We start from the raw sequence: 27,768 nt of genomic DNA, 5'->3' as shown, positions 1-27,768 counted from the left end.
TATGTGTATTGACATATAAACTGCAGACAAGGGTAGAGATGTTTGCAGATATTCTTCATCATATTGAAGACAACAGACAGTCTATAATAACAATAACTCACAATCATAGCCTTTTAAAAATTAACAGGAAAAAAAAAGACCGTTGGTTCTTTGCCTTTTTACAGTATCAGCTAGTGGTAACAGGTAGGTGTACTTTGACCTCAAAGGGTCATCAGAAAGAAAACAACCACGATGTAAACTCAAATTGGAGAAGCACTCCACTGATTTTAAACAGAAAGATCTGTTTACTCATTATTGGGCGCACTACACAGCCTGTGCTGTTCACTGTCTTCTGTTGCACTGCAGGAACTCTGTCAAGTCTGAGAAAATAACCCCCATGATGTCAGTTTAGGTTTAAAGACCACAAATGTTTTATCCCTACTGTATATTCGGATTTAATTTCATTTAATAATATCCTCAACATAGAAAAACAAGTGTCTCCTGGATAATTGTAAGGATACTGTAGGTTTACATTATGGTCATCAATCTGAATAATTTCAACCAGGCAGGTGGCTCAAACATGGAGTTTTAGGGCCAGACATAAGCGAAGAAATAAGAGGAAGAAGACTGCTCTGATTTATTTTTCTTATGCCTGGCACTAATACTGATATAATTCAACTTTATTCTCAACATTTCAGCTTAAATCGCTACTTTTCAACTTTGTTCTGATTCATTTTGACTTTATTTTTGACATTTCATTGTTATTCTTAACATTTTAACTTTATTCTTGAAATGAAAAATTAAAAAATCTTCACCCTCTCCTTGTTTCCCTTATGCCTGGTACTGATACTCTTATGTAATTTAAATACAGGCCATAGTTGCCAAATTAATTGAAAAAAGCACACAGAGATAATTTCAAGGTCAGTAATTGGATGTTTCTTAAAATGCACCTTGGGAGTTGACCTCTTTACTTGTGGTTTCTATGCAGAAAATGGGACCAGACTTTTACTTCTGTAAAAATAACTCTTCCCAGTTCACAACTCTATGAAAAACATTGCAAAACATAAAGCTAAATCAATGCAGTGCTAAATTACTGAGGTTCCCCTTGAAAGAGAAACTTAATATCAGGCTGAACAGCAGTGATTCACTGCCCTCTCTTGTTGAAAGCATCTCTGACCACACCCAGCTTCATCGATGGGAGTGGTTGTGTGTGTTCAGAAGTGTGTTCTGTTGTACCTGCAGCCACACCCAACAGTGATGTCACAAGGCACTGGAGTACACCTTCACATCACTGCATCCAGGTGAGAACCTAAAGTGAAAACAGACAACTTTTTAACTCTCTAGTGTCAGTGATATAATTGTTTGTGCTGCTGTTGCAAAGACAACACCTTTACCCAACACCGGATCGCTTCCCGTGTCCTCAAAGCCTCGCTCTGTGGAGAAATGATCAACACCACTTTGGAAATAAGAGAGTAAAAGAAGCATGAAGAGGTAATCTGAAAGCTACTGTAATGATGTGCGTTGCATAATAATCACAAAGTCTGAGTAATGTTGGCATATAGTTCTGTACAAACAATTAATTACAGGAGAGCTCAGCATCTGCACCAGTTTGTTTAATAATCTGGTCTATAATATAATTTTCCTGAAAAATATGGTTCCTGGTGGCAGACGGATGAAAGCAAGGCTCATAGGGAACCAATTTAAAGGTGGATGGGATCATTATTTTATGGTCATTACACTGTGCAATTTACCTCACACTGATCACCTAAAGCAAAAGTGTTGTCTGTTTCCACTTTAAACCATTGGAGGACAGCAAAACCACATTTTCAGGGGCATTTAGTTACTCCTTAATGTCATTAAGACATATAACATCATATTAATAGTATTAGGTACAGAATCCACACTGACACAGGTATCAGGTCTGTGTGAAATTCTAAGCAGACCCAACAGAGCCTGAAGACAGTCCAACAGCATTAACAATCCATCCTTAACTTAGGCCATAGAAATCCAACTAATAACTGGTGTGATGTGCCTTCGTTATGGTAAATATTGTGCTTGTTACTTTGACAGTGTTGCATTTTGGCCAAGAGGCTAATGAGCTTTCCCCAAAATTAGCTGGTCCCAATACATTTCACTATTCATTTTTATTTTTATGTGCTACTTTTACATTTCTGGCAAGACAAAAAAATAAATGCACTTGCTCTAAAAGAGAAACATCAGACAGTAATAACCAGGCAAGGGAAGCCTGGATTTTGAAGTTGTTGTTTTTTCTGGTTTTAGAGCTTGGTTATGTAGCAGAGTCAAAAACTGTAAGCGGGCTTAAAGTAAATTGGGGGCAGCACATCATCGAATTATATTAATCACATTTTTTCAGGGCATTTTTTTGTTTCCCTAAGGTCCACTCAGGCTAGGCCCCAGTTACTGTAGGATCAGCACTTAGCATGGATAAGAAATTTGTGGATCAGGGACAGATTTTTGAACATCTAAATGAGTCGTTTTTATAGGTTTAGTATGAATATATGTGAGTTTTGGTTGAGTTTAGCCTCCATTACACACCTGCTCGTCTTAATGTCTGTGCAGCAGTATGCAAATGAAAAGAAAATCCCAGTGCAAAGATGGTATTCCACTCAGGGGAAAAGTTCACTGATGTTATGAAGGGGTGTCTTTTATTCCTCCAATGTTCCTCCTGTTCACCCCTCGCACCACTCGTTTTTCCACGCTAGTCTTAACTCATGTTTCCAAAGGACGCGTCGCTTGCTTCAGGGGAGGTGGTGGAGTTGGGTTTGGACATGGAAGGAATGGGGAAGAAGCAGAGAGACGGAGCAGAGAGTTAGTTCTGTCAGATTGAATACTCTGAGAAATATGGAGAGGGGAAAAAAGGCTGACACAGACAATCTTTGTTGCAACATGCTACTGAATTACAGCTGGGTGCTACAACATTATATTTCTGTGGTATAAACTGGGATGACACTGTCAATCAAACATGTTGTTCCAATTAGGCCACTATGAGTTTTAAAACATTCTGGGAAATCATTTGCTTTCTTTTTAAGAATGAGACTATAAGATTGATGCTGATCTCATGTCCATGTGTTATGTAATTGGAGCTGGAGTCTGGTTAGCCTAGCTTAAAGTAAAGTAGTAAAGCCTGGAAGTAGGGGAAAACAGCAGGCCTGACTCAGCCCAACATTAAAAAATACACCTGCAGAACCTCTAAGGCTTAGTAATTAACACGTGTATCTAAATGAAATAACTCCTTACATAAACTGAAATATATACAGTATAATAAATACATACATAATAAACAGAAGTTAAGTTAGCTTACAATGTCCTGACACCAACTCCAACTGTAGTTTGTGCCGTTTTTTACATGCATCTCTTATGTCTGCTTAAAGTTTGTCGGGCTTGTCTTGTATTGACTCAGTGGTATCACATTGTGATCAGATAATACTGTCTTATTATTTTACAAAATTTTGCTGTTAAAGATTTCCAAGCAAAGCTGTAACAACACACATTAGGAGAGCTGTGTGCAATGAAATACAGTGCAACACAGTACAATAAATGAAATCATTTTATGTGATTTTTCTTTATTGCACCATCTGAAAAATATTTCTATAATTATTGTGATACTTTTTTAAACCATTGACTGTATAAAGATGGAAAAAGCATCTTCCATTTCCTTCCGCTGTGCAATCTAGATGGAGTGGTTGCCGACCAGCCTTCCCTCTAATTTTTCCAAGTGGCCACTTGCAGTACTGCAGCAAAAAAATTTCCCTGCAGCCCAAAAAAACCCATTTCCCCCAAAAGCCACCATTATAAAAGAGACTCCTGTTAAACTGCTGACAGGACACGTCCAACTGCAAGGTCAATGTTAAGTCCATGGGCCAAGCAGGAACTCATGGCCAGGGCTGGCAAGAGAAATACTACTATGCATATTCACTGGGCTGCATACCGCAGAAGAAAATCCAGAAGCTAGAAAACTTTCACTGTATGTGACAGGCTGAATGGATGCCATCTTTGTGCTTGGTATCCAGGTCTAACTAGTATATCCATGAGAAATATCTGGGATACAGGCACCTCCATCTTGCGCTGATAACGTCATATGGACCCAGTCTGTGCAGCAGTGAGGCTGGAGTATCAAGGTATCAAGGTCCTGCCCATATACCCAGCTCACTCAATTGCTAGCAGGCCTTAGCTGTCAATAATGACATGAAACCCCCTTTTTATAGCATCAAATATGTAATTAAAACAACACTAAACAGGGGATTTAAGCTACAGTTCAGCCAGCCACCAGGCATTGAATGAGGTGTTTTGGTTTCACTTTGGAGGAGCTGTCATGTCGTCCATCTTTATGTACAGTCAATGGACTCTTCTAGCTGAGTAGCTAAAACATTCTCTCCTCAGCTTGGATCTTTGTAACGTACCGAACTGTATCCAACTCCTGGTACATGTCTTTTATTGACATTTTGTTGGCTTATTTACTTATTTATCACATATATCAATAGATCATATCTGGTGAGTTCATTTTAATTTGATCTGCTGATGTGGGGGTCTTTGATCTGCTATTACTGCCATAATGACATCCTTCTTGGGAATGTCTGTACTTACTTGCAGTGTAGTACTCACCTTCAGCAACATTCAGTACATGAGACACACGACAACAGCATGGGTCAGAGCACAGGGACACACACACACTCAGACGAGGATGAAAATACACTCTATGGGACTGTATTCTCCATGAGCACAAGGTGAATGTACAGGCTGTGAACCTGAGGTGCAGAATATGAACTTTGACACAGGTTGAACTCTTCCACATTTTATTGTTAACTTCCTGCTTGAGTGTAATGATTTTTTTCATTTTATTTCAGGGAAATCATTTCTGTCATACGTGTAAGTTACACATGAACATCAGTGTTGTTAGGAGATGACAAACTATGCCAGCAGACATCAGCCCACAAGGTCGGATGTAATCAAACTCATCTGACGCTGACATATTTGGCTCAGATCCCACACAGATTACTTTTAATGATCGTGTTGCGTGCAGTGTAGCGAGTTTATAACGGCTAGTCACGCCGCAGGTGCTTTGGAAATGCTCTTTGGAGGCGTGTGCATGGGTGGCTAAGCTTTTAAAATCTGGAATTTATTTATGAGAATCAACAGTCTGAATGACAGGTTTAACACTGTGTAACCTGTGAACTCTGCTGGTGTATGGTTTCAGTGATCACCTGAGAGGAACCACAGTGACGACAACATACTGCAGAAAGTCAGTTATTTATAATATGATATGACTATGAATGGAAACAGTACAATAGTCTGTTTCAGGTCTGTGAATTATCAAGCATAACAAGGACATTGTTTCTGGAAATATACACTTCTTCTGAGTTTTTAAATATAATTTTTCAGTGCTTTGAGCAGCAAAAAACAAAATTCTGTTCACCTCCCCTGTATTTTTTGTGGCAGCAAATATTTTACAGGCAGATATCAGCTTGTAAAATCTAAAAATTAGTGTGGCTAGATAGAAACAGGGCATAATGTATCTTAGTGTGATTTGGGTCAACTGACCCTTTGACTTCTATTGACATTATAAAAGTTAAAGTATAACTTTGGTATTTTTATCATAGATCATTTTTAACACTCTTATGAAATGAGTGGTCTTCTTGGAGTAATTCATATCAGTCAGGGTCTCTGTGAGCTTAACAGCCTCACATTTTCCCAGTCACTGAAGGGGCAGTTCACCCCAAAAACAAAAGTACACAATTTTCCTCTGGCCTGTAGTGCTATCTATCCAGCTAGACTGTTTTGGCGTGACTTACTGTGTTTTGGAAATATCAGCCATCGAGACGTCTGCCTTCTCTTGAATACAATGAAAGACGATGGTATTCTTGTGATGGTCAAAGCAAAAAATATTTGAAAAAACTGAAAAGCATGCAGAAAGAATGTTTCTTTCCAGAAATCATTACATGGCTGATCAAGATAATCCACAGACCTTGGTGTGAGCAGTTTCAGGTCGGAACTACTACTTCGATTTTTGGGGTGAACTATCACTTTAAAACATTTGAGGGCCCCTGACCTACAAACCCTGAGTTCTTTTCTATAATAACTGAGAATGAGGTTTGATGAATAAGTGTTTGTTGCACAACACTGTGTGTGTGTGTCCCATGTTCTACTGACCTGGGCTGGAAGTGCCTGGGGTGGCAGGGGCGGCCCCTCGGCCTCGACTCACCAGCAGAGCCTCCTGGTTTTCAGCCAGAGCCTGCTTGGCCAGGTAGCGCTCCCTCTTGATCTTGAGCTCCAGGGATTCGGGGACATCAGGTACGATCCAGTCGATGGCTCTCAGCACGAAGAACACCACATGCTGGAGGAGGGAGACATTTAAGAAAGGGAGTTTCAGAGTCTGACACTGTAGGCCTCCCTTTAAACCAAGCTTGGAAAAAGATGCTCCACCTTAGTTGACTTGCTTTGTTTTGCTTAATTTCTGGATGTCTATGGGATCATGATTATGTTATTTGATTCCTTAGACACTCAACAATTGAGCAAAGATAGGCTAATGTTGCTGTTTCACGTAACTTCAGACTATAATATCCTCTTAACACGACTCATATTTTCTTCCGTAGTGATGACTTTTTTCACCCAGTTGCTCAGCAATCACAGGAAAAGAGCACATATTTTTCTTACTGTTAACATAACCCATGAAAAGGCCAAAACCATAACTGAACTTCTCTTATTAACAGGTGTTGTCAGTGTAAAGTGATTTATCTTATTCCTCTGGATCATAGAACTCCACCAAAAACATGTCAGTGAGCCACATTGTGGCACTGGGTTTCTTTTCTCACTCTGAGCATCACCACTCTAGTTTATTTTCAGTCAATCCCCCATCCACCGTCCCGCTTTCATAAAGTGCAACACGTTAATCCACTGCTGAAAATAGTTCTTGAAAAATGTATTATTTCCTCCTTTTTGAGTACTGTTGCATAAAAATGCAGTTACTGAGCGTACTTAAAAAACAACTATATTTGTGATTTGTTTTCAAATCCTTATGTGTTTGGTAGTGGGGAATGGGCTCGCATGAGTAGAAGCATAATGTTTTTTCTAGTCTTTTTATGAAAATTGTTAACAGAAAGAAAAAATACAATATACACCCACCTTGTCTTTTGACTCTGGTTGTGTCAGACTTTTAGAGATTTATGAACTTGGGTTTACTCTACTGTTGCACTCTAAATACCAGAAATGTAAATGTAAACAAACACAGTGAGGTGATGTGCACAGCCATCCAGCGGTCTGAAACCATGGTAGATAAATGAAGGAAGGCAGGGATAAAAAGGACACAAGTGAATACAAATAAACTTTTACAGACAGGATCCCAGGTAGATGTTGAGGGAAGTAATGGGATGTGGGAAGTGATGATGGAAAAACTAAAAGATACTCTAAGAGAGGGCTAAATGAGCAGCAGTTAAATTGTGCACCTGGGAACAGAGGCACAGAGAGATGAGGGTGAAAGATAAAAATAAATAAAATGTCCACATTAAAATGACTGAAACAAGCAGAAGGAAACACAGAGGGACAAAGCAGCTTCCTTCATACCTCAAAAGCAATGATAAAACCAAGTCTGACGGCAAGAAGCTCCCAGTAGAATAGTGAGTAGTTTCCATCGTTGTCTCTGAACGCTTTATATCTACAAAATAAATAAAATACTAAGTTACTGTAGAACATACAGTTTATGGGTAGATGTACATTAATATGCAGCAGCAGCACATGACCAACAACTGAAGGGACTTTACATTAGTAATACTACCCTCTGTTGGGCAAGTGTGTGATCTGAAGACAAGATTAAAACTGAAACCTTGAAATTTCTAATCATTTTAAGGATTTTGACTAAAGACTGTTTCTCAGCTCTTAGATTACATGCATTCAGACGGTCAGCAGAGAGTGTACCTGCACATGGGGTACTCAGTGTAGTTCAGTGGGGCGTAAGCCAAGGTGAAGTTGACGTATCCGTTGAGATCATTATCAAACTTGTACTGGTAGAGCAGGCGAGGTAAAAAGTCAGATGTGAAGGCGATTAGGAAAGCCTGCAGATGGCAAAGAGAAGAACAACAAATGATAGTGTTGTAGATAAGAGATCAGTACCCTGTCTGGTGTGGGCATCGCATTAATTTGACGCACATTGGCGATGACAGACAGGTGTGACAGGGCTTCCAGTATGTTGAACCAGACTCCGATGTTTTGGGCGCGCTCAGCCACCGGCCGCCGGTACTCGCACACAAACTTGTGGGCGTCCAGACGGATTTCCACCCAGTTGTTGAGGAGGGCGAAGAGCGGAGCGAGGGGGAACGCTGCCACAAAGATCGTGATGAATCCAAACTGAAGCACTGCAGCACAATGAGTCAATTTCAATTTGTGCAATGAAACATGGTGGACAACTGAAACTTAATATATTGTATTAACTTATGTATCATATTTTATTATACTACATTATATTATATTATATCACTACTTGCCCATCTCCAGGTACTCTTCAAATAGACCTTCACATTCCACCAGCTTGTAGTCTTCCTCCCAGCGCCGTGGCTCATGGGTTCCTTTACCTCCCAGCACCTTGGCTAAGGTTCTCTTTTGGCGCCAGGCCTTCACTTTACTGTCAGTTCAGAGAAAGAGAGTACACTTATAAATATGAAATATGACAATGAAAACTACAAGTCATAAGAACAGTATTAAAATAGAACCTCCATCTACAAAACAGAAACTGGTAGAGATTCTGATGTTTTATGTAGCACAGTTTTTCATTTTTGTTTCCATAGCTTTCGTTATTTTTTGTCTCTACTGTTGTCATTTTGTACACCCTGAATACAAACTATAATTCATACATATTGTATTACATGGATAACATGGAGTTTAATTTTAGTGTTGATGATTTGCCATGGGCATGGGTTTTTCAATTTTTCAGAGCTGGATTTATTTGGAGCCGTTGTCAGAGTAACACGTCCCTGAGGTTCATTCTCACTCTGCTGTAGCACGTCTGCCTCAAAACACTCATGTAAAACAAATCACTACCTACCTACTTTCACCAACAACACACACACAGTCTTTGATTTATATATTGAGATAACAGCACAAGCTCCTCCCTCTGCCATCCCCAGGAGAGACGCAGATAGGTTTCTCAGATATGAACGCGAACAGGACATGTAAAGGAGGAGAACTGATCCAAAGAGGGGGATGCTGCCACTCAAAGGATGCCCTGCCACTGCCAGGGTTAGATTAAGGCCTTGCTTGTGGGTCATCAATAGGACAAACCTTGTGGGGTACGTCCTTCAAACTCTCCTCATCCTTCTTCCCCAATCCATAGTACACCATTAGATAAAATACTTTGGTTCACAGATTCCCACTCATTTTAGCATTTTATCTCAGAGACAGTGTTTGGAATAATTAACTGCCAGGTTCTGTGATCATATCTTTACCTTTCCTCCTCTATCTCCTTCACTCTTCCTCCTCTCCTTCCTCTACACTCTACCTGGTTTAAAAACTGGGACACAGCCACAGTATATGATGGGTATAGATAGATGGCTAACCATAACACTTTGCAAGTGGGTCAAGAAAAAACCTGAACTAATGAAATCAGTAAAGAAACAGTTCTTCCATGCGGTGTTGTGTTCCATTTCATTGGCAAGTGGTTTCACCACTGGCCCTCAGGACTGTTTCTGGAAGGTCCCCAACACAGAAATGAAGGGAACGCTGCATTACAGTACCACTGGTGGTCAAAATCTCCCAAGTTCTCTGCAACACTGATTCTGCACTGTTGTCTGGTCTGCTCAAGTATGTGTCTGGAGACACAAAAACACACACATTCTGTGCCAGTGCTGCAGAGATACAGCAATGAGCTTTACTGCACCAAACAAACGGAGCTGCAATCAGAATGCAGCAGTCTGATGCAACACTTGAAGAAACAACGACAATGTCCTGCAGGTGGAAAAAAGTAATTGTGGATTTTATGAAATCTTGTTAGTCACAAGTATCACGTGCTGGTATTATGCTAATTCTTATTTATTCTGTTCTACTTAATGGTACTTATTTTGGATTTTGCAGGCAGTTTATGTAATCAAACAAATGCTAGCCTCATTATCTTAACAATTTAATTTCAATTCACCTAACTGTACTCCTCCTGGTTGATAAGTGGCTCATAAGCTCCATAAGGGAAAGTGAGGCAGGTTTGAAAAAAAATCTGATATCCCTGAAGCTGTTAAGTAAAAGCAGGAAAACTTAATATTGGAGAGAGATAACATAATACTTTCAGTAACATAATACATCTCTGAAAAGGGGAACATACGGGATAATGAACTCCTGAATGTTGTTGATGATTTGTTTTCCCACCATGATGATGAAGAGTTGTTCAGCTAGTTCAATGAGGCAGCCCCCGGGACCACACTGAAACAGAGTGTGAAGACACACACAAACACTGACACACTGGAGCTGATCTGGATAAAAATACAACAGCAGGACTCTAAAATATTTTCTCCCTTTGACATTTATTGGTAAATTATAGACTCACATCTTCATTTCTCATCCCAAACAAGGTCCCATAGTTGGTGGGGTAACCCACAAACCTACACACAGAAATGTAAGAAACTGTTTAAATGTATCTGGCACAAAATGTTCATTTCTCAATGATTTTTGTGTGTCTCACCTTCCTTTAAAGAAAGCCACATAAAAGGGAGACGAGTAGAAGTTGACAAACTGGAAGATGAAAACCTTGAAGATGAAGGCATTGTCATACTGCGTCTGTGTTCTGTGCATCTCTGCAACAGACGAAACATGGACACACGGTGTTTAAGACATTAATTCTACTGTTGGACTTTTCTCTTGCAGATGTTTGGATAACACACATTTTGTTTAAGATGTCTGATCATCTCACTGTGAAATTTAATCAATCTACCATAAAATAATGTTCTAAAATACATGTAATCTGTAAACGTGTAATCCAGTATTCAAGTATATCTGTCAATATGTAGACTATTCACGTCTGTAGATGTTTCAAAGGCTGTGTAATACTGCCTTAGAATAAGCAATATGTTGCTGTGGATATAAAGATCTGATTGAGGAGGATAAAAATACATTTGGTATTGTTTTGTTTTACTTTAATAAAGATTAACCAATTAATTGATCTTTAATGTTAGCAATGATTGATTAGAGAAAGTACTTAAAATCTCCAGCCCAACTGCACGTTATCATGTTCACAGATGTGAGATAACTGATAGAAACAGTAACCAAAACTATGTAAAAAGGATCCAAGAAGTAAAAAATAATTATCTTCTAAAGCTGAAATGGAGTAAAACGGGCAATGAACAACTCTGAACAGTGTAAATTCACTTGAGCTGAACTTTTTCGCTTTACCTAAAAATGAGTTTTATTCACTCTGTCTCATCAAGGGAGATGTCAACCAATCCAGTCATCATTTGAACTGAGAAAGTGATATATTACAACCTTTTAGTGGCCAGAATAAAGATCTTCAAGTTTTGGGGAACAAGACCTGTGAAATGTGTTTGTAGCACTGAATCGCCTAAATCCAGAGATGTTTCTCTATTAACTAGTTCTTATTATTATATCATTATTTGTGCATCTATTGTCTAGCGGACCACCATCATGCTGTCAGATGTTGTAGCTACTGTAAGAGACCTTTTTCACAGCAGATATGAAATAGCTGATATGAAATAGTAGTGTAAACACAGGTGTTGCCAATGTTGCTAATTAAAAATCAATTACATTCAGGTCAAACAGAGTCAGTGCGCTGCTATTGTGCGTTTTGGCTCACTTCGTATCATTAGTAACACCTGTGGTACTACGGATTTATTAAACACAGGACACTGGATGCAAAAATGGCGCCTCTTCGGTTGAAAGAGAAGCTAGCCTGATACATACATCAGACTGGCACATACAGGCACTTTGCCAAAATGTCAGGCCGCACGCCCTTTTGGGGTATAGAAAACCGAGGATCCCATAGACAACAATTCAACGTGTTTTTGAATAACATTTTTACAAGTGTGAATGCATGCTGAGTTAAACAAACCTTTGTTTTATAGACATATCTAAGAATTATTCTGTGACCTTGCCTAAACCTGAGCCATTATGCTCCTTCAATCTTCTGCCTTCTACAGGGATCAGTGAGCCAACAGTGACCATACACAGCTAATATTGAATTAACAGGTATCATTAGGCCTAATGTTGTCTGTAAATAACAAAACCTCTCAACAGACAACTGTCAGTCTAAGCTAGATGGAGATTTAGTCTGAGACAACAGTCTGACGCTGCTGTGCTGTAACATTATGACCAAACTCCGGAAGCCTCCTCCTCAAATTAACATTAGCTCTCCATCAGTAGAGACAATTATTGTTCTCTGGCTGCTCAGACACTCTTACTCCTCTCCCTTTCTTTTCCAGGAGGTTTTTGGAAGCAGAGGACATGATGGATTTGTAGGTTTATTTGCTTTAAAACCTGCTACACAGCAGCTTTTTGGCATTTTCCCATCTATCCCATTATATAAAACCTCGGGTTTCAGAAGGCGTGACCTTGCCGACTTGGCCGAGATGACATATTGCCAGTCTGATGTATATGCAATAAAGTTTCTATTTTCCAAATTTTCTTCCAAGAAAAGCGGCCCACTGTATATGTGCAGTAGTGTTTCTCCAACTGGCCCTACCAGTGAGTTCCAGCTTTGCCTGAAGACTTAACACTGTGACGACATCATCAATTCAAAATATAAAGAGACATAACTAACCTTGTGTGCAATTCACAGCAGTTTTAGAGACATCTCTTTTTTAGTTAACACATCCCTGGTGTTAACTATTTTCTATCAATATGGCTGCTGTGAAAGAAGTCTACACACTCACTGAAATATGTCAAAAACAAAATAAAAGTGTGTGTGTTGTAGAGATGCATGCACTCTCCTATGTTTTTGTTGCCCTCACTGAGAGACTATTTTTACCCAAGACTCTGAGATCAAATTCAAGGCATCATCTTCTCTTTGAGGACTCTCAGCTTTTAGTTAGTGGAGATCCAGTGAGAGGCTGATATCAATATACAGTATTGAGGTTTGACGTGTTAGAGAGCAGTATTGATTCTTACCCCATTTAGTGAGTTGCTCAGCTAATGCAGTGTAGACCCGACCCATCAGCAGGATAAGGCCCAGATTCACAATGCAGCTGGAGATGTTGGCTATGGTCCCTGCCTGAGGACAAGATCACACACATGCATGAATGTAATAGGGCTGTATCGAATCATCCAAAGCTTCATTCATAACATTTACATTTGAGTTACTTTTTGCCAGCATGTCTATTCATTCTATTTAGACTGTTTAGGCTACACTAATATAATTTCCATTAGACTATTTTTTCGTTATGTTCCAGTGGTGGCTGCACAGGATTGTTTCTGACTTGTGTGATCCAAGCATTTCCAATAACTCCAGAGCATTGTGAATTCCATAAGTCAAAATTTATTGAAAAATATAGATGGAAAATTGCCAAAATTCACAGCATGTTTTTATCCAACAAAATATTCTGCTTCAGGCCATATTTGCTGGCATTTAGCCTTTTAAAAACAACACACACACAAAGGGAGGCACATATCTGCCTATCAACAAAGTGATCTAGCAGCAAACTAACAGCACCATAAATAACATTTATAACCACACTTACAAAAAAATATTTTTTGGCTCTAAGTAAAAAGACTAACTTATTTAATCTGACTGATCACTTTACTCAAATTGATTAATTTTGCTCAAGGACTTCATGACATGACAAAATATCATGACAGACATTCAAAGATTCACTTGAAAACATCAATAGATGCTTCAAATGTAAAAATAGAAAGACACTCATTCCATCCCTGTAATGTTAAGCATGCACACACACATACACACACTCAGAGGGCATGGAGCTGTTAAAGGTGCTGATAGACACCCGTAGTGTAGTGCATGCAGTAGTCCTTACAAAACAAAATATTTAAAATAGAAGAAATAAAATCCATGTCCTGTGCAGCTCTGATGTACCTCTGTGCGCAGGATGGGGCTCCCGGTGTGGAACATCATTACACTGATGATACCGCGGCACATGACCACTGTCACCAGGAAGATCATCACCACACACAGCTGAAAGAGCAGACACAGGGATATTGGGTCATATGTGTAGGAAACAACATCCAAGCGAAATAGTTTTCCATTAGATTTAGGAGGTGCACTCCATTTATTCAGGTTTCCCAATCCTCTTGGCAACATATAATGTACCAGACAAGCACAGCCAAATGGAGGGCAGCCATCTTCATCTACACCACCCCCATGGTTGGCTGATTCTTTCTCAACAGTAAAAAACAGAGAGCTACCTAACTGGGTAGGCCTCAAGCTTAGTCACTCTTCTTGGTTTGTTTTTCATATTTTGGTAAGTGATCATAAAATCTATTCTATCCTCTTTGCCTTAAAAGAACAAGCATGTGGGTTCCATGGTAGCAATTCTGATTGTCCACCTCCATGTGCATTGTCAGGAGAAGGGTGGGGGAAAGCTGATCCTCAGATCCCTGTCCAAGAACAAGTTAATCCTGAGACTGAGCCTACAGTGTACGGCTGAGATTATAAGATCATATCAAGCCCTGTGGGTGAATGACCTGGATTCATTTTAAAAAGAGGATTCAGTTACCACTGCAGGAATGGGTGGAATATCACACAGGTGTAAACTCCACCTCCCTTTCTCCTCAGGATCACTAAAGTACAATCTCAAAAGACACTGAAACTCTTCACTGAAACCAAGTATGATGAGAATGAGTGTAAGAATAAGAGAAGGAGAAATATGTTTGTAAGTACTTGTATGGAATCTGATTAGGATGTTGCATCAGAATCAAATCATGATATGTGAATATTTTCATAGAAAACATTTGGACTAATTAGTCCCAATAATAATAAAGCACCCTGTATTCATCAGATTAGAAACTGGTGACATCAACTGGTCGATGTCAGACTACTTCATTTACACTTGTCCTAAACTTACACACCTGAAATTCTAAATTCTTTAAAAGACGGCGTCTCACCATCATGATGATGACCATGGAGCCAGTGAACATGCGTGACAATCTGGTCTTCTCAGGAAAGTAGGGCTCTTTGACCCCAGTCACTGGGTTTTGCTCCATTGTCGGGGCCATGGCCGCAAACTCTGGCCGAGGGCGCTCCTGTGGGGAGCACATTAACGACATCACTGGACAAATAGTGACAAGGTTTTAAAAGTTTTACTGTATTGTATACTCCTGTTACCTGTTCAGGAGGAGAAGGTAATGTAATTTAGGTATAAAGTAGTAAAAGGGAAATAAACACTTATCTAGGCCCCAACTTGCTGCTTAAGTTAAACATTGGTGGTGGCGCCTGTGTTAACAATTCTCCTACTTTGTCCAATGGCATCAACCACTTTATCCTTTGTGTTTATTTAGTTAATTTAGTATGTTTTTAATGCAACACACTGGAGAAAACAATATTTAGCTGGTTGGCAAAATTGGCCTTTGGCTGTTAAACAACACTGTGTTGATACTATAAAAAGTCCTGTGTGGAATTACTATGAATGTTGTTAAATCTTGTTCAATAAAGTTCTTATGAAATAAAAAAGATTGCTTCAGGAAGAGATAAAGTATGTCTTGCTGAGAACATGCTGAAAAGGGAGCTTGCTCAATGCACGTTTGCCCCTGCATATTGCTATGTTCCTTGCTATGTTCCTATGTTTTCAAGTGCTTTACATTGTTCACATTGTGAAACTGTTGCACTTTTGTTCCAGAATGTGTTTTTAATTTAATTGTGAAACCTCTTCTTCATGGAAGTCCATGCAGTCCCAGTGATGGGCCAGGGTGGCCATCTTTCGCTTCCAGTACTCCAAGAAGGTAACGGCCCAGAAGGACATGAAGACACTGAACAGGACCGTACCTGGGTGGTCAAATAAGTAGCCCATCTGCAATGCAGAAAGGTACAGTACATTCATTTTGAGACAGATATCAACTTTAAGTCTATTTGTGTCATGATTATAAACTAGATTGTTCATCAGTGAAATAATTTGATAGTTTATTACCTTGGCCATGGTGCAAATATCAGACATGTTCCAGGCCTTGCATGTGTTACAGAGAGGACACATAAGATAACTTGATCCACTGTTACAGATTTCCTTGCTGTTGACAGACACATAAACACAGATTAGTAACTAAGACATGTTTTAAAGCTTTCAAACCAGGACTGCTTTTTCGATGTTGATGTAGTTGGTGGACAACCAGATCTGACAGAGAAAAATCTCTACGTGGGAAAAGTGAGAGCAAAAAAGATTGGGTGAATTAACTGGAATGGATTTTCGCATGCACACAAACCCAGGGTATATTGATTGAGCTGGAAAATAGAACAGATGAAAGGTGTTGAAATCAGTCTCCTTTACTTATTAGAATTATTTAATCAGTTACTAAAATGATGACTACACAGGGGATCTGCTACACAAATGAAGTCTGGACTCACTGAGAGACTTCCATCTTCCTTATGTATATAATGAGCAGATTATTCTGCACTAATTGTCCATTATCACATGAGACGGCTGCAGTTTATTGCTGTTATAGACTGCTCTCCATCCGTTCTCCACTAATCAATGGCTTTAATCTACAGCGTGAACTAATGAACCTCATGAATCTGAGACGTTTGGTTGTTTCCTTTCTTGAGATATTGACTCGTCTTACACTCTCTCTCTAACCTTGTTACTTTATTGTGAACTGAATTTTCTGTCACTGAAACAAACAGGATGAAACAGCATGTAGAAACAGACTGTCAAACAAAATGATTGGTACGACTATATTAGGGTACAAACATTTGAGGTAGAACTGGTCTGGAAGAGACATTATTCTATCTGTGTAGGTAGAGATGAGCCCACTGTAGAGATAAATAAAGTAGAATAAATTGGGCACAGACATCCCCATGTGGATTGCATAATTATGGGGTTTGTTTTTATGAACAGAACAGACTGCGCTTTGATGCTGTGGAATATTTGTATCTCAAACTGTGCTTGCTTAACATAATCTGGAAGGATATGCTTGAGTAGAGTTTTAATTTCTGGGCAATTCTGGTCATTCATTTAAAGGAACAGTACAGCATGTTGAGAATATGCTTACTTGGTTTCTTTCTAAGAGTAAGATGAGTAGATCAATACTAATTTCATGTTTGAGCACTGAGTGTGGTGCTAGACTGCAGGACTAGCGTGGTGTGATGGTATCAAACCTGGAAACCTCACTGTGTTGACAGGACTACAGGAAGTCACTGCGTCCAGTTGTTGTTTTCACATCCCACAAGTAACAATTAAAGGATGACACATTAATGGCACGCTGAATTTCCCAAGGTTCTCTTGGGTCACTTGCTTTAAAGACACTGTCAATAGCCATCTGACTGAGAGTGAGTGGAATGAGACCACAAACAAACACCCGGTGAGATATGATGTGTTTACTTAGCCCTTCTGCGACATGATTAGGCCTGGGCGTTAAGACAATAGTTATATATTATTTACATTTTATATATTACATTAGCCACCTTAAGTTACCGCTCATACCCGACCAGTTAGGGGTTCAGCAGCAAAATCTGGGATATGTTTTATTGCTTTTAAATTAATATTTTATCATTATGTTATTTCTTTTTTGAAAATTTACACAATCTTACTTATTATCTTACTGGTTATTCTATTGCATTAGAACGCTCAGTCAATTCAGCAGAACAATCAGTATGTATATGATAGCATATAAATCATCACATATTGACTGTAAAACTGGTGGAGTTCCCCTTTGATTGGACCTATATAGCTTGATATATTATCTAAATAGTGCAGTCACATAACCAACATTTGAAATATATGTTGATTTTCACTGGCTTGTACACATTTTTAATAATATGCTTCACATAGCTCCTTCTCATTTATTTTATGTTATGCAACACATGAGACAGAACCTCACAGTTACTACAAAGACAACACTGGTCGTGCGTGGGTGGTATGTATGCTGCTTGACTTGTAATTTTTCAGTTTAATTTCAATTCTTATTTTCTGTGCAGTGTGTGTACTCACGCTGGTGTGTTGGTACCCATGGACATGACTCCGGAAACAAAGACCAGAGTTCCAACCACTGCCGCCGGCAGCAGCCAGGTTGTGTAGAAACCTGCAGAGACAAAAGGCTCCATTAGGCTGCAGATCTCAGCTGATATAAGGAGGATGTGCAATTACTGTTCTGCACTGCTGTTAAATTCTGGAATGCCCTTGATGAAGAGGTCAGCTTGGCATCGCAGATGCATGTCTCATGCTGAGGATGACTGTTTTATTGTTTCGAGGTTTTTCCTCACATTTTCTGTTGACAGAGTTTGATGTTGTGTATGCTACACTCTTCTCTTTATTCAGACATAATGGATTTTACTTCTCATGCCAAATATGCACTTCTGCTGAAATGTAAAACGTACAACTCTGTGTACACCAGGTGGATTTTTCCCAGATAATCTACCAGGCAGTTTAAAACAGTAAAAGCTTCCCGGATGACTGTGTTATACAGTATGTTACATGGATTCAAATGTTTAGGATTAGTACTTTATTACATATTCACATGGATGAATGACTCTAAGTGAGTCAAGCTTTGTTAAAATACACAAGATGAATACAGAAATATTTATAATGATATTTAAAGCCAGTTTTCTACTGTATGGTACATCTTGGCTTTTCTCTGCTCACTCTCTTTTGCTTTTTCATTGTGGATAGTAGTATCCACAATACTTTTGTACTGTACTTTATTATAGGTACTTTTTTGTTCCAAGTGTTTTGTTCCAAGACTCTTGTTCCAAGAGTCGATACTGAAAGCTGACATGAAAACACTGCAGACCACTGATTAGTCAGGAGTACAGACATATCATCCCTCTGAGTTGAGTAGCTCCTTTTTATGTGCGTAGAGAGTGTGTGTTTGAGTAAGAGGAAGCGGACAGCAGAGAGTGACGGTGAATCTCATGAGGTTCATATGTGACTACCTGTTATTATGTGACCTGAACCACCTCCGTGAAAAGTGAAAAAAGTCCATCTGCAGATGACGACCATGAGATGCAGGTGAAAAAGAGAAAGTAGAGGTGGGTTGAATATGTTTAACAGGCACAGATCCTAATATGTCTGAATAAGAATTTATATTTACCCAACCACGCAAAGTAGAATGCAATCTTCTCTCCAAAGTACTCCCTGATGTGGTCCAAAGGTTGGTACTTGTACCATTTCCACCAGCGGGCCCAGTAGTGGTAAAGAACTTGCCTCTGGTTCAGCTCGTCAGGACGAATCTCATACTTTGGAAGGTGAAAGGTGCCCTGTGAAGAAAAAACAAAACAAAATGTGTTGGTTAAAGAGGGAAGGCAGCACACATTTGGCTTCAGATTAAAAGAGCAGGTAAATAATGTCTGACCTCATGCAGAGGGAAAGCTGCTGAGTACACCCCTTCATTCACCAGTCTGTCCACACCAACCTCTGCCCTCTTCCTTTTGCCATACACCGTCCTTGCAAGAATCTCATACACCTGAAACAATGCACAAAGTCTTATTGCATGAGAGAATCAGTTCACTGAGTACACAATGTACTGTAGAGGATCTCCTGTTACTCACAATACGATGTCTCTGTGTATTAGTGAAGTAGTTTTCATGATCATCACAGCCAAGGAACCTCCAGAAGAAAAACATTCATTCAGCCAAATACAAATAAATACAATGTTAGCTTAACTTACTGTTAATCAGAACTCACCTGTTCATTTTTGACTTGCGAAAGGCACATGTGTAATAGTCCAGTGGTCTGTTGGGCACTGACTCCATCATCGCATTAGGTATGCATAGTCTACTCAGTACTCGGGCAGATGTGTTTAAGTCCAGATTTGGCTGTGCCTGGAGGACAAACACATTCATTCAGTATGAAGAACATTTCATCATCACATTGCATAGTAGTGTGTCCCATGTCATACATACAGTAATGCCTTGCAGCTTGCTCTGGCCCACTCTCTCTCACACAGTGGTAAACGTCATGCTGTTTTCAGACAACAGTTAAAAATGTCATTTGTTATGAGACTCAACTCAGTGGCTTCTATTCTCCACGTCATCACAAGCACATGCATGACTTTTTCCTCTGTGTCCCTCATGTGTGGGTACACTTCTGAATCCCACTCAGTAAAGGCACACTGCCAGTCACAATAACAATTGGGCTTTGATGTGATACCAAGACTAAGGGCCCTATCTTACACTGATCTTAAGCAGTTCAGTTGAAAGTGTGAGGCACAATGGATTTAATTTACTCAAGATTAATAAAGTGAGGAGATAGAGCTCCTGGTTCAAGATAGCAGGACATCTTTAAAGCAGGCTTCATGTGTATTTTACATTAATGCCTGCAAAAAGTAATACAGATATGTAAACTGGTTATGTTTTACACTGAAACACCTTGAAATTATGTTGTATTTTATAATTCATCATCAGCATCATTATAATGCTGCTCCGTTAGCTGAAACTCCTGAAGAAGGAACCAGGAGCATGGTGGAGGAATGAGAAGTAGGGGAGAGAGATGGTGTGAGCCGCTGCTATCTTGTGCAGACAGGCCAGATGTGCAACAGACTTTGTGCTTTGTTCAGGTTTTAGCAGGTGTAAGGTGCAAGTGGTTTTAACTCCAATGCACCGAGCACAAAATAGCAAATGCGCCTGGCTATGTCTTCATTTTTAGAACTCCCACCTATGACCACAGAGACCAGGCGCGACTTATATTTGCTATCTTGCAGACATGGCAAAATGGCAACTGTGTCTGTGTAAGATATAAAAACCACCTGCACCACTGTTGTATCTGCTTTGCGACAGCTGTAAAACAGGACCCCAAGTGTTTACAGCCATGTTAGCAGCTCTGTGAGGTTGTAATTTGGCCCAGCAGTGCTTTCAGCTACATGCTAACATCAGCATGCTGACATGCACACAATGAAAATGCTACCATGCTGGTGTTTAGCAGGTATAATGTGTATCATGTACCATGAACCATAGATAATGTTTCTTATTTTAGCATATTAGCATGCTAATGCAACACCAGTTAGCACTAAATACAAAGTACAGCTGAGTCTGATGGGAATGTGATTAACTTTGCAGATATGGTCATAAACCAAAGTAGTGGATAAACTGAACGTTTGACTTGATAATGATGTTGGATGAAAAGTTAATTGATCAATTTGATCTCACAGACTCTCAAGAGTTGAGTCAAGATACTCTTACATTACTGTTTGGTATAACTTCTGACTACACCAATTACATAAAAAAATGGACTGGCATTTATTAGTTCCTGCCTCTGGGGAAGTAGGGAAACAGTAGAATTCCCCTGAACTCTTTTTAACCGAACCACACACATTTAGTGTATTCTATCTGATCTCCTTTTAATAGATGATGTAATAAATAATACATATATTTTTTTCACTTCCATTCACTGGGCCTCCCTTGAAAGGTTCCCAGGAAGGGAGACCCACCTCCCACTTAGAAAACCTCTGCACTAGATGAAAAATTAGAGGATCACCTAAATTCATTATAATAGCCCAGAAGGGCATCTTCAATGTCCATACCAATTCCATAGTTTGTAATGTCCAACTGACCAATAGACAGACAGACACTGCCATCCATAAAAATCCTGGCTTATAACATTAAATTAGACATATTTAATTATAAATAGCTGCACAAACCTGCAACGGAGCTCTTACACAGAGTTCCTCAGCGTAGTACACCAATACATCCCAGGGAGCGCTGAGTTTGAGAAAATGGATTGTTTTCTTTTCATTTGCTGTTTCCTCCTAAAGGGAAAGAGGCAGCATGGATAAGATATTAATTAAGGTGTCAACAAGAATAATGAGTAGATTTAGAGCTCATTAATAAGATGAATAGTCTCGTCTCTGATCTACAATACCTTCTCCATGAGCAATCCAACACTCTCCAGATTCTGAACGAACTTCTCCCTCCACTGTGCCAGCTGTGCCTTCCTTCGTTCAGATCTGCTGTTTTCCTCAGTGGGCACGGCTTCCCCCTCCTCACCGCTCACCTTCCCCTTCCCTCGCCGTTTCCTCCGCGAGCGAATTTCCCACACCAGCACAAAGTCTAAACCCAGATCAAACATAAAGGTTCAAAGGTTAAACGACTCGGTCATCCATCAGTGAGCTCCTGACATCTAATAAAAAGCGGGCTGCTGATGCTGCCTACCAATTTTGGTTCTTCCATCTCTGAAGTAATTCCCCAGCTGTGGAAGTGGCTGATTACTTGTTGTATTACAGTGAATATGGAGGGGATCATCACCATCCATATCTTCATCAGCAGCTGCGGCTGAAAGCTAAAACCATCAAATTTATCTATTATTACAATCTGTAAGTTAAATTCAAACGAGTGAGCAGACAAAAACAAACTAGTTTTTACTCACTTTCCTCCATTAAACCTTTTGTTCTGTACATGGACAGATAATTTCCCGTAACACTTTCTCTGACATTGATGTTTATAATGCATTATAAACATACTTGTAATGCATTATACTTTTAATTATAGTTACGAACACTCAGAAATAATTATAATTCTTTATAACAATAATCATAACACATTATACAGCCTTTTATAACGACTTATATGGTCATGTATCTTCACTGGTGACTCACTGACACTTTTTGGCAAGGATCATAGTGCGATATAATTGTCATAGTACATTATAACCCTTTTAAAATATAAGTAATACAGTATAATCACTGTTATAATGTATTACAACTATGTTTTTTGGGTAAACATTACATAAGTGAAGTTGTTTATCATCAAAACGTGTCAAATTACTGCAGTCAATTTCTGCTATGACTGGTTCAACAAATACTGAACACCAGCTTGTAATGCATTATAAACTCCTAAAGCTCATGAATTTCATGACTTTACTCAAAGCACACAATGGCTTCGCAGAGTTTATACTATATACTTACATACTTTAACTCACATTATAATGCATTATAAAACTGTTATAATGTATAACAACTATAAGAATGATAATACACTATGATCCTTGCCAAAACAATGTCAGTGAATCCCAGAAATTATGAAGGATTGTGATACTTGGCCATGTAATTTATTATAAAAGGTGTTATAATGTGTTATGATTACAACTATGAGTCTGATGATACATTATAAATTGCTTAAAATGTGTTATAATAATTGTGTTTATGTAAGTGTTTATAACTATAATTATACATTGTTTTAAGCACAGTATAAGTAATCATAAGTATTTTTTTTTTTTTAAATCATTACAGTGCATTACAGCCATCATAGAAAGTGTTACCTAATGTCCTTTTGATGAGGATGAAACATTAAATCTTGTCCCATTACACAGCATCATAAAAGCCTCCACTTTGCAATAATGAGTCCAGAAAGATGAGACGGAGCTTTTTACAGTATGATGGAGAAGAATCTCTCAGTGCGGTAAAGTCACATTTCACCACAAGATATTTTCGACTTTCCCTGTGATACACAGTACCTCATCCATCAGATCCACTGCAACATCTCAGGGAAGTCAGTGAGGTGTGAAAGGATGAGCACAGCAGCAGGGTTACGGCTGCTGAGTGATTGTGCAGTTATTTTCCATTATCTGTGTGAGTGGGAAAACATACTGCAGCATTATGGGGAAAAAAAGTAAAACAGTGCTCACATATCTTGGCGGGATGAAGCTCCCGTTGTGCAGACTCCCGTAGCTGTCTGTGGTTTGTACTTCACATCCATAGTCCAGATCCAGGAGGACCTCTCTGTCGCCCTTCAGCTGCTCTGAGCCCTTCCTCAACATGATGATGAGGAGGATGACTAAAGGTCTAGACAGAGATACTGAGCATTCATTAAAATAGTATTGCAGAAGAAATCTGCGCTCCTTACTAAAGTAATTCACAGATGACAACTAGAGGCATGTTTGAAAGAAAGAGACTGAGAAGAGAAAACAGTCTTTGATACCGTACCTCTGCTGAAGTGAAAACTAGGTTGCTGCTTCAGTCTGGGTTTGCAGAAATCTGTGCTCCTGTCGTCCTCTCCTCCCTCCTCTCTATCTCTGCATCCGTCAAGCTCCTCTGCTCCACCACTAGATAGCTGAAGAATACCGTAATGGACCTAACATGCAGGCAGTAGCTGGTGCTTTGCTGCATTTCAGCAGAGGGACTGCACATCAAGACATACAGTACATCCCCACTTCATAAATAATGTAATAGTCAGTCAGGGGCAGAGGATAGGGGAACAAAGTCAGAGCTCTACCCCTAACATGCTCATTATGTCGAATATGACACGTGCGGGGGAAATCTCCTCTTTCATGTTAATGGGTCTTCCCTCATCTAAATGAGCTGAACTGCACATTTAATTTAATTGGCTTTGAAATGTACACAGAATTAACATGAATTATTAACAGCAGTAGAAGAGAAGCTCCACCCATCTAAGATTTATTTCCTGAGGTACATCATCACAGGCACAAGCCTGATGTAAGATGCAGAATACCTCTTTTTTTATGTTTAATGGGAAAAGTAATTTAATTAATTCTAACTACATCTATATACATATTATATTTTGTTCCTTAATTTAGACTAACTACATAGCATGATGCACCAGGGAAGCATAGAGCTAGAGTTTTAACACCAGTGCCTTTTCAATAGGTAGAAATACTGTGTGCTGTGTGGATAATAAAAAAAATCACAGTCCACTGCAAAAAAGCTTTGCATTCATCAACTACAACCAGATATGGCACTGTTTTCTCCAGTCCACACAACTGCACATTAATGCAACATTTCACATCTCAATCGATTTACAGTTTCAACTGAGATTTAACATAGACTTCTCAAAGGTTTTAATACTGATTATAGGTGAATGTGATAAAAGAAATACTGTGTGGCAAATAAATTCTAAAATAATACAAACACTAAACTGTTAACAAAAGTAATAACTGTCTCATAAATGATATAAATTCTAAAGATTTACACATGAAATTTCTCTTTCAAAATAAACACATTTGCTGCTGACCTCCCCACCCAGATATTTTTTTTGTTTTTGTTGTTTTTGCAGTTTAGGAATAAATATACAAACAATCACTTATGATTCTCTAGAAAATCATGACAACTTTGTAACCTGGCTGAACCTCTGACACCACCCTCAGGCCAAACTTGTTTTTTCATCCCTTCAATATTTGGGGGTAATGATCATTACATCCTCATGGCTGGAGACCTCTACTTTTGTTGTATGTGTGGATGAAGCATCATTGTTATCATGTTAATGCTTAATTTCTTAAATAGTTGTATTGTACAAAACTGTGAGGAGCAGAACAGACCTTTAAAGCCTGATATCAGACTGAACTGTCAGCTTGTTACACAGAGAAACAGCCAAACTGCGGGTGGATTTGAAGGTCTGGACGCAGGCTAAATTTTAAATGTATCATAAATCATATCATGCGTACATTTACTTTCTAAATTTCCTGCAACCCTTGATCAGTGGTGGAATTCAATGGTGCAAAATTGTTCAGTTGTTTTCTTGATTAATCAATAAAGAGTTGTTGGCCTATAAAATCTAAGAACATGGTGTTAAAAATGTGGATCAATATTTCCCACAGCTCAAGGTGACTTTCTCAAAGATATTCAGTTACAGTCACAGGAGTAAAGAAACAAGAACATTTTTAGTTTCATTTGAGAGACTGAAATCAGAGAATTTTGACTTTTTTCCATAAAAAATTACTCAAACTGATTTATTGATTATTAAATTAGTTGTTGATTGATAATTTATTAAGCAATTAATTGTTGCAGCTCTATTTAAGTCAGAAGTTCATACTTTCTTAGCCCACAGTGAACAGCAGCAGCAGCTTGTGTGATTGAGGAAGATAAAAGTATGATAAATAATGGTTTGTGGGATAAACTTTAAATTATTGATTAAGTGTGTTAATGATTAAATGATGTTTTACATACCTTTTATAAGTCATTTTGTTTACAAGTTAGAAGCTCGTACTTTCTTCACCCACAGTGAACACCAGCAGCTCGGGTGGTGGAGTAAAACAAAAGAGATATGAGGAGAGAAAAAAATAATGGTGAGTGACATGAAAAATACAAAACAATAATGATGCAATTGCAAAACAATTAACATCATACAGTTAAATATCAGGCCCCACACTATGTAAATAGCTGTAGTAGACATTTAACATGTACTTTAGTGGTGCTGAAGTATGCAACGTATTCTTATATAGAATAAAGTCCTGCACTGTCCTGTGCTCTTGGATCATTTTCATTTTGGAGTGGGAAAGAAAGAGGTGACTATACTGTACAGCCCTGTTTAATTAACACAATATGACCGGATCAGACACAGACAGGTGTTGCATAATAATCACTTACAAAGGAGCACTAACAATGTCCAGTGCTCTCCCTTTTTCCTGCCCAGAGGCTTTAAGAGTAGCTGAATCATCTGTATGCTGTTAAAACACTTTGGACTGAATACTGGCTACTGGTTAAATTGCCTCAGAGAAGTACCTTCAGCCTCAGAAGCACGGATGATTCCATCTTCATTTAATTTTCTCCAACTCTAATGTTTCCTCTGCACCTCCCGAAGGGACTCAAAGCACACTATTTGACATCTCATCCATCTTATCCATCTGACAAGTGTTTCTTTTCTTGACTTGATATTCCTGCCCCTTGCTGAGTCATTCTGTGATTACATTTTGCATTGAGGATGCACTACATGTTGTGTCTTCGTTTTTTGTAGGCACTGCAACACAGATAAAAATTTCTAGCTTGATCTTGGGGTCTAAATAAACCTCAAACTATCTTTTAAGTCTTTAGTCTAGGCATCCTCCTGTCTCCTGTAGGGGTTTGATGTGCCTTTTCCTCTCTTCCTCTGTAAACTCATGTCAACCATCAGCCATTATTGCAGCGCTCCTTGAAGTCAGGCAACACTTTTCTATAATCCTCTTTGATCTGGTTCTGTATTGTCATGTGCAGAGAAAACAATAAAGAGAGGAGGAAGATTTAATCGCTCATTGAAACCATGGTAACAGCAAAGTACACCCAAGGTGACATTACTATGCTGCTAAAATAATAAAAATATATCTGAACAAGACAAGTGGTAACTTGTTGCCCTAGCAACCACAAAAAGATAATCGATAACACCAAGAGCTGTGAACATAAACCGCTCTGTGCCGTGTCAGTTGCTGTCTTGTCTTTTTTTTTCACTATGGACTCCTTATGGCTCGTACCAAACATCTTTAGGCGTAATAACCATTAAGATGGCTCAGCTCTCTTTAAGTGGATCTATAATCTTAATGTTTTTGAAAAGATCACATGATTTGTTAGAAACTGTGGTTTCTACCTCTGTAGTATTTGTAAAGTACCCCAAAATCAAATCTGTATGATCATACTGAAATAAGACAGCTGATGAGACAAATTTGTAAGCATGCAGGATAAATATAAGGCAAATACATATAAACTTGTTGATAATGAGAACTGCATATTAATAATCATTATTCTGATAATGAAATTATATCCAATAAATATCAGCTAGATTATGTCAAAACACTTAATTTGACTTCTTATGCAAAATCCTCTATAAACACCAAAGCATATTTGTTAGGTTTCTTTTATGGGGAAGGAAAAATAAACGAACCTTTGAGGAGTCACAACTGCTCCTTGTTTTTGTTGTCATAGTGATGTCAGGTTTAGTTTGGTCAGATCTGAAAAATATTGAATGATCCATCATTGCTTACTACATCTTAGTCT

At 38.8% G+C, this 27,768-nt stretch overlaps 1 protein-coding gene across 2 annotated transcripts; it reads right to left on the bottom strand.

The window, feature by feature from the left end:
• Positions 1–1,971: 1,971 nt before the first annotated feature.
• ano11 (anoctamin 11) lies at positions 1,972–24,158 on the bottom strand. 2 transcript variants are annotated; one of them, XM_084720051.1, is made up of 24 exons: positions 23,995–24,158; positions 23,697–23,853; positions 22,226–22,352; positions 21,936–22,123; positions 21,715–21,822; positions 19,764–19,900; positions 19,628–19,685; positions 19,432–19,542; positions 19,171–19,336; positions 18,072–18,162; positions 16,059–16,155; positions 15,798–15,941; positions 15,040–15,177; positions 14,012–14,110; positions 13,090–13,192; positions 10,655–10,766; positions 10,520–10,574; positions 10,298–10,395; positions 8,475–8,611; positions 8,140–8,345; positions 7,909–8,045; positions 7,558–7,648; positions 6,148–6,331; positions 1,972–2,736 (listed from the first exon to the last, which is right to left on the bottom strand). In XM_084720051.1, the coding sequence occupies exons 2-24, from the start codon at positions 23,826–23,828 to the stop codon at positions 2,705–2,707; spliced, it is 2,751 nt and encodes a 916-aa protein (XP_084576177.1). In that variant the 5' UTR covers positions 23,829–23,853; positions 23,995–24,158; the 3' UTR covers positions 1,972–2,704. The 2 variants fall into 2 exon arrangements, with proteins under 2 accessions (XP_084576177.1, XP_084576178.1); XM_084720052.1 differs by having other exon boundaries at positions 6,200–6,331.
• Between the last annotated feature and the right edge of the window lie 3,610 nt (positions 24,159–27,768).

Source organism: Lutjanus erythropterus, chromosome 6 (genome assembly GCF_056507025.1).
Source record: "Lutjanus erythropterus isolate fLutEry1 chromosome 6, fLutEry1.hap2, whole genome shotgun sequence".
Classification (NCBI taxonomy): Eukaryota; Metazoa; Chordata; class Actinopteri; order Lutjaniformes; family Lutjanidae; genus Lutjanus; species Lutjanus erythropterus.
The sequence above is the reverse complement of the archived record's forward strand: the minus strand, read 5'-3'. Positions and strand labels throughout refer to the sequence as shown.

What these genes read in the sequence shown, in the direction of transcription:
- ano11 (XM_084720051.1), bottom strand. Translation starts at nt 23,828, where the DNA reads ATGTTGAGGAAGGGCTCAGAGCAGCTGAAGGGCGACAGAGAGGTCCTC. An exon ending in CGCAAGTCAAAAATGAACAG is followed by an intron (nt 19,686 to 19,763) that starts GTGAGTTCTGAT and finishes TTTCTTCTGGAG; the next exon opens with GTTCCTTGGCTGTGATGATC. An exon ending in TGGACTTCCATGAAGAAGAG is followed by an intron (nt 15,178 to 15,797) that starts GTTTCACAATTA and finishes TGCTCCCCACAG; the next exon opens with GAGCGCCCTCGGCCAGAGTT.